The sequence below is a fragment of the Podarcis tiliguerta genome (assembly GCF_965153285.1).
Source record: "Podarcis tiliguerta genome assembly, chromosome: 16".
Lineage (NCBI taxonomy): Eukaryota > Metazoa > Chordata > Lepidosauria > Squamata > Lacertidae > Podarcis > Podarcis tiliguerta.
Window position 1 is genome coordinate 34,741,174 of NC_139549.1, and position 19,344 is coordinate 34,760,517.

The 19,344-nt window shown below is 42.7% G+C and overlaps 1 protein-coding gene across 12 annotated transcripts in view; it reads right to left on the reverse strand.

Moving 5' to 3' along the window:
- Window positions 1-2,657: 2,657 nt before the first annotated feature.
- SFSWAP (splicing factor SWAP) overlaps window positions 2,658-19,344 on the reverse strand; it is a 101,133-nt gene continuing 84,446 nt past the window's right edge. For all 12 annotated transcript variants that reach the window (XM_083418233.1, XM_083418230.1, XM_083418238.1 and 9 more), the window contains 3 exons: window positions 7,300-7,467; window positions 5,828-5,900; window positions 2,658-3,026 (listed from right to left, as the gene is read on the reverse strand). In XM_083418233.1, coding sequence (XP_083274359.1) covers window positions 2,961-3,026; window positions 5,828-5,900; window positions 7,300-7,467 — 307 coding nt within the window. In that variant the 3' untranslated portion in view covers window positions 2,658-2,960. The remainder of the gene's footprint in view (window positions 3,027-5,827; window positions 5,901-7,299; window positions 7,468-19,344) is intronic.

Here is a 19,344-nt window from a genome sequence, read left to right on the forward strand (position 1 = left end):
TGCTTCTGCAACATCCTGGTTTTCCCCTCCCGATTCGTGGTGTTTTATTGCTGTCCCATTTATTGGGAAAAGTCTATGTAACTTGTGCTTCTCCTCTCATAACAAAATGACAATGAAGTTCTTTCTTTCTTTCTTTCTTTCTTTCTTTCTTTCTTTCTTTCTTTCTTTCTCTTTCTAGTATCGAGATCTGGCTTAGTCTAGTCTATATTTCTCATCATTCCCACTATTGCTTTAAATCAGGGGTTATGAACATTTTTCAAGCCCTTTCAGAGGGCCATATGTCAGTGTTGGGCAGGACCAGAGACAAAAGTGGGTAGAGTAGTGGATGTTAATTTTACCTTTACACACTTGTACACCCTTCCGTATCATTCAACCAAGCAAGCAAGTAGTACTGTCAGCATTCAACTCATTTCAGCCAGATAAAAGCACTCAACTAGGCTGCAAAGGAGACCAAAGTAAGGGGTGGGGTCTCTGAGAATACTACACAGCACTGGCCATCTTGAGCTTATTAGACAAATGCAATGTTTGTTAATGTAGCCGATACATTTGCAAAGATTAATTGCGCCCAAGCAATTCATGCAGTACCTGAAGCTAACGCACAACATGAACAGATGGAACAGATCCTGAGCTAAGCCACTGCTTGATACCCACACAGTTTCCCCCACCAACGCAAGTCAAGTTGACCACCATGCGTTAAGAGGTGTACTCTCTTTAGAACAGGCATGGCCAAACTTGGACCTCCAGCTGTTTGGGGACTACAGTTCCCATCATCCCTGACCACTGGGTCCTGTTAGCTAGGGGTGATGAGAGTTGTAGTCCCAAAACAGCTGGAGGGCCAAGTTTGGCCATGCCTGCTTTAAAAGGACTAAACCTGGATTAGATGATCATGCTTTTCATGTTGTTGTTTTTTTAAAAAACAAATGCACTCTTTTTGCACAAGTATTTTGGTTGTTGAACTGATGGTTATCCACTCGTTTTAAAGGGGATGGAAATGGCTGATGATGCTGAATTGCTGCTGTTTAGATTTTCTGCTCTGGTTTTGCATGGTGCTTTTGGAATATTTTAGAAGTGTGACTGCAAGCTGCTGTAAAAATCCCGCAGGCTAGCGGGACATAAATTTTAGTAATAAATAAACCCATTAAATGGTTGTTTAGCAGGTGGGAAACTTCCTTTTGAGGACTGTCAAACTGTGTCCTTCCTCACGTGATGCTAGTCTTGTCTGAGCAACAAGTTTTTGAGGATTCTTGCGTTGATCGTCATCTCAGATCTTGATAATGAAACTAGTTTTGATAGACTAAACTGTTCTGAAATAGAGTATTAAATGGATCATTTCCTTAACAGGATGTAGTAATGGTTAATCCTACTCTTCCCTATTATCAGTTTCACAATGTGAAACACTCCACCTGCTCTACCAGTTGAAATAAATTAACAGGAGGACAAAATACTTGACCTTTTAATTAAGGGAACTGTTCTTTCTATAGATCATATCCAGCCTAAAGAATTGGTTGTCTTCTCTCTTACTTTTAAACAGTCCAATTTAAAGGGTTATTATCACACAGTATACTGTAAAACTATATTGCTTAAGAACTATGGAAACAGGTCACTGATTAACATTTTTATCTCCTGGTTGCCCCCCCCCAAGCCACTGTTTCAAATATTGCCATTTTATTTTGAAAAGGGTTATTGCACTGAACTTCAATCTGTATGATAAATGAATTTGTAATTATAGGAAGCTCACAAGATTTAGCATATAATTGCTATTTGCCACTAGCCATTTATAAAAGCAAGATAGCATCTTCACTAACTTTCAAGACTATTTCTCCCTTTAGCATGGAGTGGGGAGTTAAATAAGAGAAGTCTTGGATCTTTGGAGAATGGTAGCTATTTTGCATTTGGGGAAATGATGGCAGATCTAAGAACATGTCAAAGAAAAATAGGTCAGTGACTAAGGGTATGTGAAGTGGTATGCTTCAATGACACACTGAACAGTTTTTCAGATATCAAAATGGTTAATGCTAAAAGCTTTAGGAGATTTTTTTTATATTTTACCCGTCAAAGTCGGATTAATTATATTTTTTTGTATTCATGTTATTATAACTCTTATTCCAGACGGAATTCACTCTTCCATTGACTACAGTTAGTACCAAGTGGCAGAAGCTCTAATAAAATTAGATTCAGACTGTACACCTTTGATATCGGAAGGGGAATTAACATGCCGATTTTATATGAACTCCATTGGCTGCTGACTAGTTTTCAGGCTAAATTCAAAGCACTGATGCTTACCTTTAAAGCCCTTTCTAATCAGAATCTGGTATATTTGAGGAAACTCAATTCTTGTTCAAGAGTGGAACTACTCTCTTAGTGGCCCCCAGCCTTATTAAGAACAAGATCCCCCCCAGATATGGTCCTTAAACTCCAGAACAGACTCTTCACTAGAGTACCATACACTACTATAAAATGGGCACCTGTCTAGACAGTTAAAGAGTTTTCCTTTGGGTCAGGGTCTTCATAAACAATGCCCCTTTGCCTTTACAGTTTTTTTATGGCTTTATGCTGCAATTTCTCATTTGTTCACACCGCTTTGGAGAACCCGGACTGAAAAGTGGATCCAAAGTAATCAAGTAAGAGAAAAAAAAAAAACTAATTTCCAGAAAGTATCTAATAAAAATGGTTTATCTGCATTTTAATTTGTGTTAACATCCGCAGGAACATTTTATTTACAAATATACAGACATTGCTCATGGTAAGATTCTTACTGAAGAACTGGTCAAAACGTAATTTACAAAACCCCCAAAGGCTTATTTTATCAAAAGGAAGTTTGACGTGGAAAAATCATTGAAGTTCCAATGAGATCTTCTGTACACAACAAGGCTGTCAGCTCCTTGAACTCTGTTGTTGGGAACCGCTGGAACCAAGTTTCCTTCTGTACACGGTATTCGGAAGAGTCCCTCCTTCTGGTCTCAGGAGGCACTAGTTGGGATGTTTTTGGAAGCTGCGAGCATTGCCCTCACCTTGGCCATAAGATCCTGCAACGAATACAGGAAACATTGAGAGCTTTTCAGAAAAGTCATGCTGAGGATGTTCACATTGTACACAGCAGGAAAAGTCAATGTGGTGGCTCCCATCAGCCCTAGCCAACCTAGACCAACCGTCAGGGATGATGGGAACTGGACTCCAGGAACATCTGGAGAGTAACACATTGGATACCTCTGATATAGAGACAGAAATTGCATGTAAGTAAAGGTAAAGGGACCACTGACCATTAGGTCCAGTTGTGACCGACTCTGGGGTTGTGGCGCTCATCTCGCTGTACTGACCGAGGGAGCCGGCGTACAGCTTCTGGGTCATGTGGCCAGCATGACTAAGCCGCTTCTGGCAAACCAGAGAAGCGCACGTAAACACCGTTTACCTTCCCACTGGAGTGGTACCTATTTATCTACTTGCACTTTGACAGGCTTTCGAACTGCTAGGTTGGCAGGAGGAAATTGCATGTACCATACAAAAAAAGGAGATTTTTCTCAACTGATAAAAGGCAAAATGTAGAAAAAGTAATACAAAGGGTGTTCCAGGCATTTTCCTGAACACACAAAACTGAATTTGTGAACAGGTCTTCCCTGTGTTGAGCGGGAAGGTCTGCTGGTGGCTTGTTATTGTGTTTGCCTGAACACCAGCAGAACACTGCACCTGACCGGTGACCCTGATGTATCAGGGCTCCCAATTCACAAGATGTCCTACATGAGTACCAGCCCCCTGCAGATCTTCCCCACTCAACACAGGGAAGCTGGGGACCTGAGTAGATGGGGGACCACAGGTGTGGGTAAACTGACGGCAGGGCTTGTATGCGTGGCCCTAACCTTCCAACGCCTGAACTTGCATACAGAATTTCTCAGCAAAGACACAGTTTCTAAATCCTGAGGCAAACAGGTGAAACACGGAGGACTTAAAACGTCCACTGTAAAGTGAGCTATTCCAGGATGCCGAGAAGCATTTTCAAACAAATTTCTAAAGAAGCCAAAGGCACTGAATTGCAACTCTGCTTGCACTTTATGCAGGAGATATCCCAGAGCACAATGTAATCTTTTAGGTAAACTGAGAACTGTGGCAGTCTTAAATTACTCACTTGCTATAGTCTGAAAGGTCTAAATTACTCACTATGGTTTGAAAGAGCCACACTTTTACTGAAGGCAGAGAAATGGGCTGCAGGACACGTATGAATGATAGTTTATTTCAGGGGTGAGGAACCTGTCTCTACGGGTAATACTGGCATGCCAGTGGGTCCAATTTCTCTTTCTGCTCTCTCCCACCTGCCCCTTTAAATATCTGAACAGATGAGCAAGCAGGTGGCGGGTGGGGAAGATGAAAAAATATGCTGTACACTGAAAACACCCCCCCGCCGCCTCCCACATGCTAAGGGCTCTGCAAGTCTCCCCATGCTTCCCCTTTAAACCTCATAGGTTTAAAGAGGGAGTGTGAGGAGACTTTGAAAGCCACGCAAGGCCCTACGGGATTGGGCTGCATCTCCTTTAGAAGAGTTAATTCTCTTAATCAAAACTCCACCAAGTTCTATCCATTTAAGTGTAAAAGGATCACATCTAACAAAAACAGCAACCAGAACGCTGCTTGTTCAATAATTGCACTCTTGAAAAATGACACAAATTATTAAAAGCACCAAACACAATTTCTCAAGACTAACATATTAAGAGAAATTCAAATATCCGTTTAGGAGCTATCCTGCCGAGTCAAATTAAATTTGCAATAAGCAAAACAAAAAGATGCATTTTTAAGACAAGTGAAACTGAACAGTGTGATCACAGAATTATTGTTTTCTTGACTATATTGCGTGAAGGAAATTGAACACATTCTATGCACTTTGCTTAGTGTGCCGAAGGCTAGATGTGATGATTCAAGGCACTGCACTAAAATGGTGACCCACAACGAAGTAGGGGGTGCGCTTATTATACCCAGATCAGTAAACAAACCTCACTGTATCTTTTGACAGTGCAGTGGTTCTTGCACTATTCTAGTTAACAACATATTCTAATTATTTCCAAAGTACTCATCAGCTTTAATTAGAAATATTCTGTAAGTTTACAACTAGCAAAATGCTTATCACCATGATGAACGGGAGGGAGTCTGGGAAGTGATGTGTGTGTGATGCAAGGACTCACAGGGAGGGGTTGCAGCAAGCTGCGCCAGGTAGAGCTGGATTTGCCATGGTTGGGGAAAGAGAATTTTGTCCAAGTGCGGTGGTTTGCTTCTCCCAAGCAGGAGACTGGAAGCCACTTGCATATATGGGAAGAAGGGGTGCATGTGGGGGACACAGTTGGAGGGCTACACCCACTCTGTTTTCCTTCCCTCCCTGTGATCCAAGCCATTAATGATCAAGCTTACCTTGCTTTTTGGTCAAAACTACAGTGACACAAGAACCTTGGGAAAGAGGCTGTGGGGCTGGGTACATTACAAAGACTTTGTTCTGTGTGTGTGTGCATGTGAGTGTTGGAGGGTATTTGTGGAAAAGCAAGGGTCTGTGGATGGGTTTGAAGCAGGGGAGGGAAGGGATGAGATGAGAACACTATAGAGTTGGGAGAGAATTCCAGGTGTTAAGAGGCAGAAAAGGGGAATGGGAAGAGTCATTCAAGGGAGCAATACCAGAGACTACAGCTTTGTAACAAAGCAAGTTTAAAATCTGGAAGTATATGCTGATTACATACCATTTGCAGTGCTCTTTTCAATACTGAAAACAGCAATTCAAACAAAATGCAATGTGAGCATTACAAAATTGAGACAATTTAGTAATCATTACTAAATGGAACGTTTCAAGTGGTACCTGAGTTATTTTACTCTGCACTGACGACACAATCGCTGAAGAGATCTGGCCGTCTTTTTCCAAAGAAACTCCCCTAAAAGAATTTTTAAAAGGGGGACATTCAGTCAAGACAGTCAAGTAATAGACAATTAATGCACAGATATAATATATCCAGATACTTCAAACAGCATGAAAAAATCCCCAAGTGAGTGAAATGTATTGGCTAAGAGAATGAGCTTTAAGTTCAAATCTCAACTCTGCCATGAATTCAGCAGAAAGTCTTAACAAGCCCCTCGAAGCCTGTCATCCCACCACCTCCCTGTCCCCGTATTGATGATACTGGTCTGCCTTCTAGGCTTCTTGTAAAGATTAATGAGACAATTGATGTGGGTACCTATGAGTAGTCAGGTTAAGGTTTAAGTAAGGCTAAACATAATTGGGTATCATCAAATGGAGGTGCCATGATTTAAAACATATCTAGATAAATGGATGCCGTTCTGAGCTATGTGGATTCTCATAAGCAGTTTATGACTGCAGTTGGTGCTAAGTTACGGCTGAAAGAGAGCCAAAGGACACCGACTACCACTTTCCCCATGCACTTGAGAGATATGTCAAGTTCTCGCAGCAGCAGCAGCAGTGACTTGCAACATCCTAGCCCAGCATCCAGTGCTCTCTCATTCAAAGCAGGAGAATAGAAAAACAAAACAAAACAAAACCCACCACTATGGAGAACCTAGGGAACCCACGATTAAACCGTGATGAATCCAGTGAGGTGGTTGTATTCACAGGACAGAGGCTAAGCATTTCATTCCTAAAATTAATGCAAGGAGAAGCTGCAGCTGCTTGGAAACAGTAGGTATAGATATGCTCGTGAAAAGTGAACTACAGGTTTACCTTGGTTGCCAAACGCCTTGGAACTCGTACATTTTGGCTCCCAAATGATCAAAAACTGGAAGTGAGCGTTCCAGTTTTTGAACGATTTTCAGAAGCCAAATGTCTGGCGCAGCTTTTGATTGATTGGCTGCAGGATACTCCTGCAGCCAACTGGAAGCCACGTCTTGGTTTTCGAACAGTTCTGCAAGTTGAACCGACTCCTGGAACGCATTCTGTTCAAGAACCAAGGTATGACTGTATTTGACTTCTGACTGAAGAAAATCCTTAATTAAATGCTATCATGCAAAAAATAAAAATTCTTGCAAGTAGAAAACTGGCACATCATGGAGAAGTGCTGGTTTTCCACTTGCAAGAAGTAGTGTGCTGCTGGGACTTTAAACGCAGGAGAGCTTCCAAAAATTAGGACGCCTCACCTGCTGCACAACATTATACAATCCTGCCTCATTTGCTGTGTGTATGAATCCTTCTGTATTATCCTGCTAAGCAGTAAAAAGGATCAAGTCACTGCCCTGGTTCCTCAAATTTCCCATCAGCAGTCTAGCTGCAGTGTTTTGCACCAGGGAAGTGCCAGTGCCTAGAATTTAGAAAGGGCTCATTACCCAGAACGTTCTTGGCTGGATCCCCTACTCTCCACAGGAGAGACACTGGCTGAATGGGTGGAGTTCTTATGTGCAGATTGTTTGCCTGGAGAGATGGATGGCGAATGAGACCTCGCTTTGGACTTGGTGTGGGAGTGAGATCTCCTTTTCTTCTTTTCATGGGGACTTCTGGGGGGGAAAAGAGAAAATAATATATTGATTAATATAAAGCTGTGCCATTAGCTATAGAAAGAATGTAATCTCCCAGGTCTTTTCAGCTCCACCGAAACAGACACCCATTCTCTGCATCAAATACAACTCTTTTTTTAATGCCAATGTTAAAATATAGTGAGACCCACAACCCTCCACAAAATATAACTTTAGTTTGGACCCTGAATAATTATTTACCCTTTTAACTTATATAATGAAAATTGCAATGATCATACCTAATCATCTATAAATACAGTGGTGCCCCGCAAGACGGAAAACCCGCTAGACGAAAGGGTTTTCCGTTTTGGAGGTGCTTCGCAAAACGAATTTGCTATGGGCTTGCTTCGCAAGACGAAAATGTCTTGCGAGTTCTGCGGGGTTTTTTCCCCTCCCCCCCTTTTCCCCCAGCCCCTAAGCCGCTTAACAGCTGTTCTCTAAGCCGCTTAACAGCTGATGCTAAGCCGCTTAACAGCTGATCCACTAAGCCGCTAATAGCCTTTTAGCAGCTAATCCGCTAATCCCTTAATAGCCGCTAATCCCTTAATAGCCGCTAATCCCTTAATAGCCTCTAATCCCTTAATAGCCGCTAATCCCTTAATAACCGCTAATAGCGCTAATCCGCTAATGGGCTTGCTTCGCAAGACGAAAAAAACCGCAAGACGAAGAGACTCGCGGAACGGATTCTTTTCGTCTTGCGAGGCACCACTGTATTTGGTTTTGCAGATGGCGAAAGAAACTGTAGCACAGAAACCAAAGCATGTGGCAAGTAGCTGTATCTATAGGCAACTCCATCCCCTCCTGCTGCCTCCATATGACACAACCCCCTGGTTTCCATGCCCTACTGCAGTGGTCTTCAGCTGGACCACACCGAAGACCCACCTCTGACTTACAACCTGCAAGATGGACTCACTTTCAAACTTTCACTTTCGGTTTATACTTACTGGTGTTAACGCACTTTATCGATCCTAAAATGGCAATTCACAAAGCAATATACATAGTGTTACCTTAGCATTGCTCCTAAATAAAAACCCAGTGATTTTTATACTTTATCAAGAAGCAGTGACTTAAAAATAGACCCCCTCACAATTTCAGTGGGATGTCTGGCTATGTTCTCCAGATTTCATTCTGGTGAGGGGTGATATTAGAAAGGCTAACCCCTATCTCATTTCCTACAGCGAAACTCTGGGGCTTTTTTTGCTTTTTGTTTTTACGGTTACCACTGTTGAGAAGTCTTGTTCACAAAGATAGGTAGCATCTCAAAGATAGGTAGTACCAAATGGCAGCAGATAAATGGCAGCTTCCAAGGTCTTTACTAACCAAAATCCAGAACTTCAGTAATGTTATCTGTTGAACTTGCACTTTTACACTTGTGTAACAAGACAGTTCAAGGAATTATTTCTGCAACTCAAAGCTTAATTCTAATGACTTGTGCACCCACAGTGAATCATGATCATATCCGCTATGAATCTTCACACATTTTTTTTGAGAGAAATAAAATTTCTTTTGAAAGAAGCAAAATTTACTGTTTGATCTTCATTTGAAAAAATGGTGCAACAGTCAGAAACCTGTCAAGGACATTTTCCAAATAGCACCTCAACCAAAGTCTCAGTATTTTTCTTTGAATGACTTTTTTAAAAAAACAAAAACATAGCCCAAACTGTAAAATTTGATTTGGAGCAGATTTGTGAGCAAAGTAGATCAGAACACTTCCTCTTCCTGTCACAGATGGAACAAAGTTTTCCTGCTCTTCAAAAACTAGTTGTCCTTTCATTGAAAAAATATCTCAAGTGGCTTGTTTGGAAAACGGGCACGCTTTGTTTCTAAATGCCACAACAACTTCGATCACTTTGATCTGCTGGCATCTTGCCACATTTCACACACCTTTAATAGTTCTGCCCTCTCTCTGCTCCCCTTTCAGTCAAGCCTGTCTTCAATACAGAGCAAGAGGGCAAGTCATAATTGTTATGTTTGTATTTTATTATAAAAATAATAATTTGAGGCATCCAACAGGATTCTGTGGTACAGTCATACCTCGGGTTAAAGTCGCTTCAGGTTGAGCATTTTCAAGTTACACTCTGCTGCGACCCGGAAGTAACGGAACACGTCACGTCCGGGTTTCGCCGCTCACACATGCGCAGATGCTCAAATTGCACATCATGTGCATGCGCAGAAGTGGTGAATCGCAACCCGTGCACGCGGGTCGCATTCTGCTCAGAATACGAACGGGGCTCCAGAACGGATCCTGTTCACATCCAGAGGTACCAGTTAATTTGGCTGTTAACCAGAAGGTTGGAGATTCAAGCGCATCCAGGGCAGGATTCCTGCATTGAAGGGGGTTGGACTAAATGACACTAGGGGTCCCTTCCAACTCTACAATTCTATGAACTTTCCCTCACTTCCTGCATCTCCCCTTCCCTTCCATTTCTTTTGCCACTGCCTTTCTTTCTCTCACTTTGCCCCTCCCTACCTCCTTGCACTTTTTGTCCTCTGTCACCTGTTCACACCTTCTGCCTTCTTTTTGCCTCCTTCTTGCATTCACCCAGTCCCTTCTGTTGCCATTCTTGCCTTCTTTCACAATTCTCTACGCTCCAGCTGTCAGCCTGTTGCCTTTCTCTCTCTGCTGACATCTTATTCCACTTTCCCTTCCCACACATTTCAATCATTTCCTTCTCTCACCTTCTTCTAGTTTCTTTCACCTGCTGTTGGATTCCTACAGGTATTCACAGCCATTCCGTTCCACTCCCGTGATTAGAACAGAGCCAGCTACAAATCTCTTTCCATCCTCTTCAACACACTAAAATATCCCTCTGACATACATTCACAGCTCTGTGCTCTTTCCTTATAGCCCACCAGAATATACGAGACTGTCTGAAGTGGGCACAGCTGATACCTGTGCATTCTGGCTCCAGCATAGATTCCTTCCAGGAAGTCTACAAAGCTGTTGAACAGGGGTCAGCAAACTTTTCTAGCAGGGAGCTGGTCTACTGTCCCTCAGACCTTGTGGGGGGCTGGACTATATTTTGAAAAAATAATAATGAACAAATTCCTATGCCCCACAAATAATCCAGAGATGCATTTTAAATAAAAGGGCACATTCTACTCATGTAAAAACCTGGATTTAGAAGGCGATTGGGCTGGATCTGGCCCCCGGGCCTTAGTTTGCCTACCCATGCTGTAGAAGCTAGGGATGGGCAGAATATTGATATACCGTCCAAAACCGGTTTGAAGTCCAAATCGTGATTGCGGTTTCATAATTTTTGACCTGGCAATATATTGCGAATCATATGTGTGTGTGTGTGTGTGTGTGTGTGTGAGAGAGAGAGAGAGAGAGAGAGAGAGAATATGTATGCTATGCAAAAATCAAAACGTGGAGAAAACTGTGAAGCCAGCCAATGCATTTCTCAATTGCTCCAGCCCCTGTTAACTCTGCCGGCTCAGTTCTCGTCTGCTTGACATTCCTGTACATCCTAACCCTCTGGTTGAAGATCTATGTCCTACTGTAACCCAGTGTGAACTGAGCCTAAGTACATAAAACTAAAACAACTGCAAATTGCTTTCCTGTTTTTGCCTCCCCTTCTCTGGTCTCCTCTGGGCTAAATTTGAGATTGTAAACTCCTTGGGGTAGAGACCTTTCCAACTGCATATTGTAAAGTGCTATGCACACTTAAGGCACAATGGAAATTAAGAATAAATTTAGCAAGTGTAAACACCATGGCTTTTCAGTTTGACATGCTTCCAGGGTGGCTTATGATCAGTGAGTTGTGAACAATGAATATAAAATGATAAAAACAATGAATTAAAAATAATAAAATTAACCAGTGCACAGTTGCTACCCAGAGAACACTGTTATTGAGCCGTATATAAATGCTGTCAAATAAGAAAGCAAGTTCTTAATCGAAGTTCTAATCCAATAATGTAATGAAAAGACCCAGGCAGATTGAAATATATGTACCTGGAACTGGGAGGCATCTTCACAAGGGCAAGTCTTTTCTTTGGTTGTCAGACACCTAATCTATGAAGGCACCATCTGTGCCCATGGCACAGCCCATTTTGGGAAGCCCCCACACCTAGACAATATGGCCAACATGCAGACTTTGCAGCTTTGCTACACAGTTGTGCACGCTGTGTTTTTACATAAGATGGCCTCTTAAATCCAAGAAACACAGGGTTATTCTTATAAAAAGCTTCCAAATAAAACAACATTTCGCATGGGAATATAAAAACACTAATTCAAACCATCTCGCTGCAGCAGTCAGCATGAGGTTGTTTTGAATTGGTAATGTAACTGGCAGACATAAGTGAAAATTGCTAGCATAGGAGGCAGAAGTTTTATGGTCACATAAAACCCTTTTTACTGTAGATTTAACAAAAGGACAGAACAAAGTACTTGGCAATCTATCACAGGGCTGAGACAGCTACCAGCCCTGTAGCATACAGCTTCCATGATAGCGTCTGTCTCCAAGGGATGACTTGTGCCACATACTCTTGGTGAAGTTGTCCCAATTGCTTCATCAGGACATTCAACTCAGGGGCAGACCAGCATGCATTTCCTGATAAGGCAAGGGAAAGGCTAGCTCTGGCCAGGAAGTGCAATTCCCAGGGGAGTATCTTTCTTCTAGGTCCTGCCACCTACTGGACAGAGAGAAGACAACCCCAGTATTCTGCACTACTGGTAGGCAATGAAGTAGGGAGAACTTCTAGATGAATGTTTCCCAAAATGGGCGGTGCTGCTCCTTGGGCATGCTGGAACCCAAGGGGGGCAGTAGTAGCCTTAGGTGCAATAGGGGGACATTGAATAAAAATAAGGGGGTGGTGAAAACATAGAGAAAGAAGAGATTTTGAGAAACCATTTGTACATGTTTCATCTGTTGTGTAATGATGCTTACCGCCAGGTCGGGCGCCACTGTGGGACGGCAACCTCCCCTGGATATAACAGTCGTGCTGGAGGTGAGGGGTTTCCCCATGCTTGAGTGAACCCTTTTAGTCTTCACCTGTGCCCAGGAATTGGACCGCAGCTTGCCTGACTATTTGGCCAATGGCAGTTACAGTGAGAGAAAAAGTATTGGATCCCCTGCTAAATTTGACCAGTCCATAATTTTAATGGTAGGTTTATTGTAGCTGTGAGAGACAGAATAACAACAGGAAAACGCCCAGAAATAATCCCACCATTAAAATTATGAACTGGTCATTTCTTTGTCAGGGGGCAAATGGGCAAATTTAGCAGGGGATCAAATACCTTCCCCCCTCACTGCAGGCTTCGGTGCTGGCCCTGTGCCTGGAGTGGATCAGACTGAGCCAGCCAGCTTCACTTGGGTCTACCCCGTGGGGCCTAGTCCCCATCCTCATCCAGCTTTGAAAAACCATGCGTACACAGGTAGAAATACAGATCCATAAAAGAACGCAAATTTGTCACTGCATCTTTCTGCTTGTTTGCTTAAAGGAGGTAAATTTGCAGGGGGGCGCAGAGTAATTTTTTTTCTAAAAGGGGGGCGGTAGGCCCTATAAGTTTGGGGACCTCTGTTCTAGATATTGCACTTGAATTTCAAGTACCCTTTGAGTGCCATGCTACAACAAGTAGTAGCACAGCTAAAGGCTCAAGCATTTATAGGCAGGACCATGGCTGCAGTAGGCCCGAAGTTCAGTCTCCTTGGCATCACCAGCACCACCACCTCAATTAATATGCACTTAAATGCCAGAATAGGCTTCTGAGAGGTTTAAAAAGCAGGAACATAGAAAGCTGCCTTATAACTGAGTCATACCATTAGAGGAACTGGTATTGTCTACACTGACCGGCAGTGGCTCTTCAGGGTTTCAGACAGGAGTACTCTCCCAGCCCTACATGCAGATGTTGGGGATAGAACCTGGAACTGTCTGCACACAAATGAGATGATCTACTACTGACTTACATCACTTCTGCAGCATAAAAGCCAGTTGTGCAAAGTTTAAATATAACCATCCATAATTTAAATATAAAAAAACCAGCAAGAACTTTCTGACAGTAAGAGCTATTCAACAGTGGAATGGACTCCCTTGGGAGGCTCTGAACTCTCCTTCATTGGAGATTTTTAAAGCAGAGATGGGGAAGCCACATCTGTCATGGATGATTTAGCTGAGATTCCTGCATTCCAGAGGGTTGGGCTAGATGACCCCCAGAGTCCCTTCCAACTCTACAATTCTATGATTCTATTGTTCGAATTCCACTCAAAAGATTAAAATTAACAGCCATATTAAAATACCTTTAAAAAAAATCAATCCCATTAAAAACAGTACAGAAATGAAAATAGTACACTCAGGTCAATAGGACAATGCGGGATTTGACATCTTTCCGCAGGGCCTGAAAGATGGAGCTGTTCCGCTAGGCTTTTGGTCCGGCTCAGTCTGACCCCTTCTTTCCATGAAACCCTGTATGTAAGTGGTCCTTTCTATCGGCCCATATGGGACCAGAACAGGGCCTGGCGAATATTTCATATTCCTACCTTCATGGCTGTGATTCGTGGGTTGGCCACTTAATTTTATTCTGATTTTACTGTGATTTTGAGCTGTGTTTTAATCAATTGTTTGATTTTGTGTTTTTAATGTATTATATATTTGGTGTTAGCCGCCCTGAGCCCAGCCTTGGCCAGGGAGGGCAGGGTATAGATAATTATTATTATTATTATTATTATTGATGCAAGAGATGACTGTGTAAACAGGCACATCTTCAAAAGCTGGTGGAATGCCAACAGAGATAAGAACATAAGAATAGTTTGCTGGATCAGAACAACAGACCATCTAGTTCAGCGTCCTGTTTTCACAGTGGCCAACCAGATGCCCCTTGTATTTCAGCAGGGAGTGTCTATCTGTCTCTATCTGAGATTCTGGGGAGCTGCTGCCAGTCAGAGCACGCAATACTGGGCTACATGCCCTAATACAGGAGTTCACAATGTGAACCTAGCCCTGAAGGGGAAAAGCATCATTCACTCGTGCTCTCTTAAAGAGAAGCTGAAGAATCTGTCCTGGGAGCCAAGAGTGTCAACACTCCTTCTGGAGAAGTGGAACATGCATAATGATGCTCTAAATAAAACTAAACAGTAGCTCCTACACCAGAAACTCTGCAGGCTGACAGCACGCAACACAACCGTATTAGAGCTGCTTTAGCAATCCTGCTGTGACAGCTTCTTACACAGCCGGCTGATTGTGTACAGCTGCCACCACACGCAAGATTATAAGCAGGCTGTCTGAAAAATGGCATTTGTACCGATAAGGGGGAGAAAAGCCTGAATCTTGCACATGGTTGGCAGCTGCAGTTTCTTCTTGTTGGTTTTCCAACACTTGCCCAGGTGCCCAACACATACCAGCTGCACAGACTTTTTACAGGCCACCCTGAGCTACCTAACAACTTGCCAGCATCAAATTACTTTTAATTAAGATTACCAGTTCAACCTTCTAAGCTGAAACTCAACACATTTACATTTCTCTTGCCTGCTGTGTTGTGCTTTCCCCCCCTTTTTTTACAAGTATGATGAACAACCCCAAGTATTAACCTTAGCTGTGGCAGCCAAGGTGCCTTGCTCTAACTTTTTACAAGCTATACACTTGAGGCAACTGTATGAGGTTGATTGCTTTAACGGGGCCCGCTAAACAAACTGCGAAGTGTCATTTTCTAAATGTATGTGCGGCAGATGAAAGGAACCGTCTCCATGGAATTGTCCCTCCTATTAAAATCCCAACTAATGAACTGTTTTAAAAGGCACTTGCTAACCAAAAGATCACCTTCAGTCTGAAAAGTCAGAGCTATCCATGGAGTGAGCATACCAACTCCTGCGCATTTCTTTCTGAGCCGCCCCAGTAGCTGCTGCTGGAGAACAGAATAGTTTAAGGAACAAGCTAGATAAGCAAGTTTGCATAAGTCCCCGTTTTTTCTGAAAGTCACACCCACACCTTACTATTAAAGCACTAATAAGCCACTTTAACAGTAATGGCTTCCAGGGAACTGTCATTTTCAAAGGTGCTGACAGTGAGGAGGCCCCGAATCCCATCACAGAGCTGCAATTCCCAGAGTGGTTTAAAAATCAATGCCTCTTCCCAGAGAACTCTGGATACTGTAGCTCTGGCATGGCCAAATTTGGTCCTCCAGCTGTTTTGGGACTACAATTTCCATCATCCCTGACCACTTGTCCTGTTAGCTAGGGATGATGGTAGTTGTAGTCCCAAAACAGCTGGAGGGCCACGTTTGGCCATGCCTGCTGTAGCTCCAGGAGGGGAGCAGGAGTCTCCTAACAACGCTCCTTACAAACTACATTTACCAGGATTCTTTGGGGGAAACCATGACTGTTCAAATAGTATAGTGCTTTAAATATAAGGTGTAGATATGATTCAAGCGTTTGGAACATCTACGTGGGGCTTTGTTTGGGATTTGTTTGGACACTTGCAGTTGGTGCAGAAAGCTGCGCCATACTAAGCGTAGAATTTGGAGATGAACAAGTTGCGCTTATGGTGAAGCAAGTGCACTTGCTACGGATGAGCTACTGGGCTGTGTTCAAGGTCGCGTTGCTATCATTTAAAGCCATAAACTCAGAAATAGGTCGCCTGAAGGCCCACCTACTCCTGGAAAGAGAGATTTTATGAAGAAATTTTACTTGTGGCACGGAACATCATAGGGTGGTAACACAAAAACAAGGATTTTTGGCCACTGCCCTGCACTGTAATGATCTTCCCTCTACCATAAATGAAACATCATCCAGCAGTTGCCTCACTTGATTGGTAGGGTATTTTGCCTAGTCTTTTGCTGACTCGTAAGACTAGACTATTTTATAACTTGATTTCTGTTTTCTAATCTTTTTTCTGTTCAAACACTTGTATTTTTGTATACCACTTAAAGAGATATTAAACATTAAGAGGCTTGTAAATGCCTTTAAATAATTAATACTGCCTCTGCTACTGGAGCTGGAGAAAACACCATTATGATGGGTAGCCACTGTTAAAGCCTTATCCTCCATGAATTTGTCAAAAGTTCACCAACCAAGATGTACACAGAAGCAAGTACATTGGGAGGCCAAGTGGCTAATTAAGAATAATGCTTCGCTACCCAGCTCACATCTCATTGGGAAAGCAACAGCAAAAGGTATATACAAGCCACAGCAAAGAACATGGTATTCCCCTCGACCTCTCAGTGGCTTTTGATACCATCCACCTTCTGAAGCAGCTGTCAGTTAGGGGTTGGTAGAACCACTTTGCGGTAGTTCTGGTCCTACCTGGATGGATGTTTCCAGACGGGATTGCTTTGGGAGTGTTCGCCAGCCCTGTGAAGCTGTCAATGTGGGGTTTCTTGGGGTTCAATTTTACCCCCTATTGCTTGTAAACATCTACATGAAAACACTGAGTGGGGTTATCTGGAGGTTTGGAGTATGCTCTTCGTCTTGCCTCAGTAATGGACTGGATGACAGCCAAGAAACTGAAGCTCCATCCAGATGAGACAAAGATCCCACCAAGACTCAACATAGTTTATTTTTTAGCCACCCACCTTTTGCTCCAATAAAATAAGTAACTTCAAAATATATTAACGTAAGATCATCACCTTTTTAAAGCTAGGCTTTCTGTACCCTTTGTGTGTGATTTGGGCAGGGGCAAAGGAGGGGAAACAGGCAACAAGCACAGAAACCAAACAGGCCTACTTAAAATAAGTTGATTTCTTTGCTCAGAAGTGTGTCAGAAGCAACTTTCAAGAATCATATACCACATGCTGAGACGGAATGTCACATGAACAGAGAAAAGCAAACCAAGCACTAGCAGTGCAGACAAGAAATATGCAGATAATTAGTCCATAATATACAGAAAAGGTTGAGGGAAGGAAATATTATTTCTGTTTCTATGGTGAATGTGATTTCAGCAGTATATGCTTACCATGGATGCCTGCTTGTAAAAGCCCGTGGCATTTCTCAGAGATTACAGGGGGGAAGCCATTTTTTGTTGTTGTTCATTTTCTTGCATGAAAAATTTAGCACTCTTACGATAGGGAAGCCAATCTAGGGCCTATGTGTGCCTTCACTTCTCCTCCTCCTTCGTCTGGATAGAAAGCCAAATATAATGAAATACAGTACCATGTTGAATCTCTAACAGGATATCCAATCTCTATTGAAGAAAGAGACTATTAAAAATGGAGGGTTCTGAGAGATGAAGCTCAATATAAAAAAAACTAAGATCATGGCCACTGGTCCCACCACCTCCTGGCAAATAGAAGGGGAAGAAATGGAGGCAGTGAGAAGTTTTACTTTCTTGGGCTCCATGATCACTGCAGATGGTGACAGCAGTCACGAAATTAAAAGACGCCTGCTTCTTGGGAGAAAAGCAATGACAAACCCAGAGAGCATCTTAAAAAGCAGAGACATCACCTTGCCAACAAAGGCCTGTATAGTTAAAGCTATGGTTTTCCCAGTAGTGATGTATGAAAGTGAGAGCTGGACCATAAAGAAGGCTGATCACCGAAGAATTGATGCTTTTGAATTATGGTGCTGGAGGAGACTCTTGAGAGGCCCATGGACTACAAGAAGATCAAACCTGTCCATTCTGAAGGAAATCAGCCCTGAGTGCTCACTGGAAGGACAGATCGTGAAGCTGAGGCTCCAATTCTTTGGCCACCTCATGAGAAGAGAAGACTCCGTGGAAAAGACCCTGATGTTGGGAAAGACTGAGGGCACAAAGAGAAGGGAACGACAGAGGACAAGATGGTTGAACAGTGTTCTTGAAGCTATGAACATGAGTTTGACCAAACTGCGGGAGGCAGTGGAAGACAGGAGTGCCTGGCGTGCTCTGGTCCATGGGGTCACGAAGAGTCGGACACGACTAAACGACTAATCAACAACAATTGTGCCAGTTCACATATTATCCAAAGGCTTACCCTCTCTCAGAGTACAAACTGTTCATGCTGGGGTATGTTGACAACCTAGCATGAAGAGAATGCACTCAAGTCTAACTTCTATTTGTTTTTAATGTCTAAGACAATTTACTGGCATTATGCTCAAAATGTGGATATTCTGTGAATGACACATTTATGTCTTAGATAAGACACATATTTATCCCGTCTGTTCCAGCTTGCTGCCAGTTAACTGGCAAGTGATTTCTGCAACTGAAAGCTTTCCAGAAAAAAGAGACTGCTGGCAACCCACAAATACCCAGACATTGTCCAGAAAGCTGATAATCCAATGCACACAGAGTACTGGGATGGGTAGGCTCCTGTGTTATTAAGGAACCATAGCTATGTGTTCCTATGACCATGGTATTACCACTGCAGGATTTATTGTTTGGCCATTATTAATTATCCCCATTATCTCCTCAGCCACCAGCTTTGTGGCATGCATTTTGCTTGCCTCCATATCGGTCTTTTATGTACAATGAGAAAGATGAAAAAGGTAAAAGAATTTTTATTTACTTTCTGAGATCACAGAGCAAATCATGCAGTCACAATATAGCAGTTAGCAAAACTATAAAAGGGAAAGGACTTTTAAGCTGTCAGTGGCAGATGTCCCCAACAGATATAAAAATTAACAGCTTGGAAAGTGGCAGTCTGCAACTTCAGGGGGTAACACCCCCCCCCCATTACTCACAACTCCACCACATACATAGACAGTGTTGGACTCTCAACAGCACACTACTTTTACAATAGATCCAGTGCACAAGTTGTGTAACCAGGAAGTTGATAAACCCAAGATGAATAATAAAAACATAAGGCCCTTTCTTCTGTTCAACTCTGCCAAGCAACTGTACATCCAATTTGAGAGTACTTTTTGCTTTTGTTGCACATAAAAGACTATGAAGGCTGTGCTGTTCCTTGTTACAAGGAAGCACTCTGAAATTAGGAAGGTGCATTTGAAAGGAAGA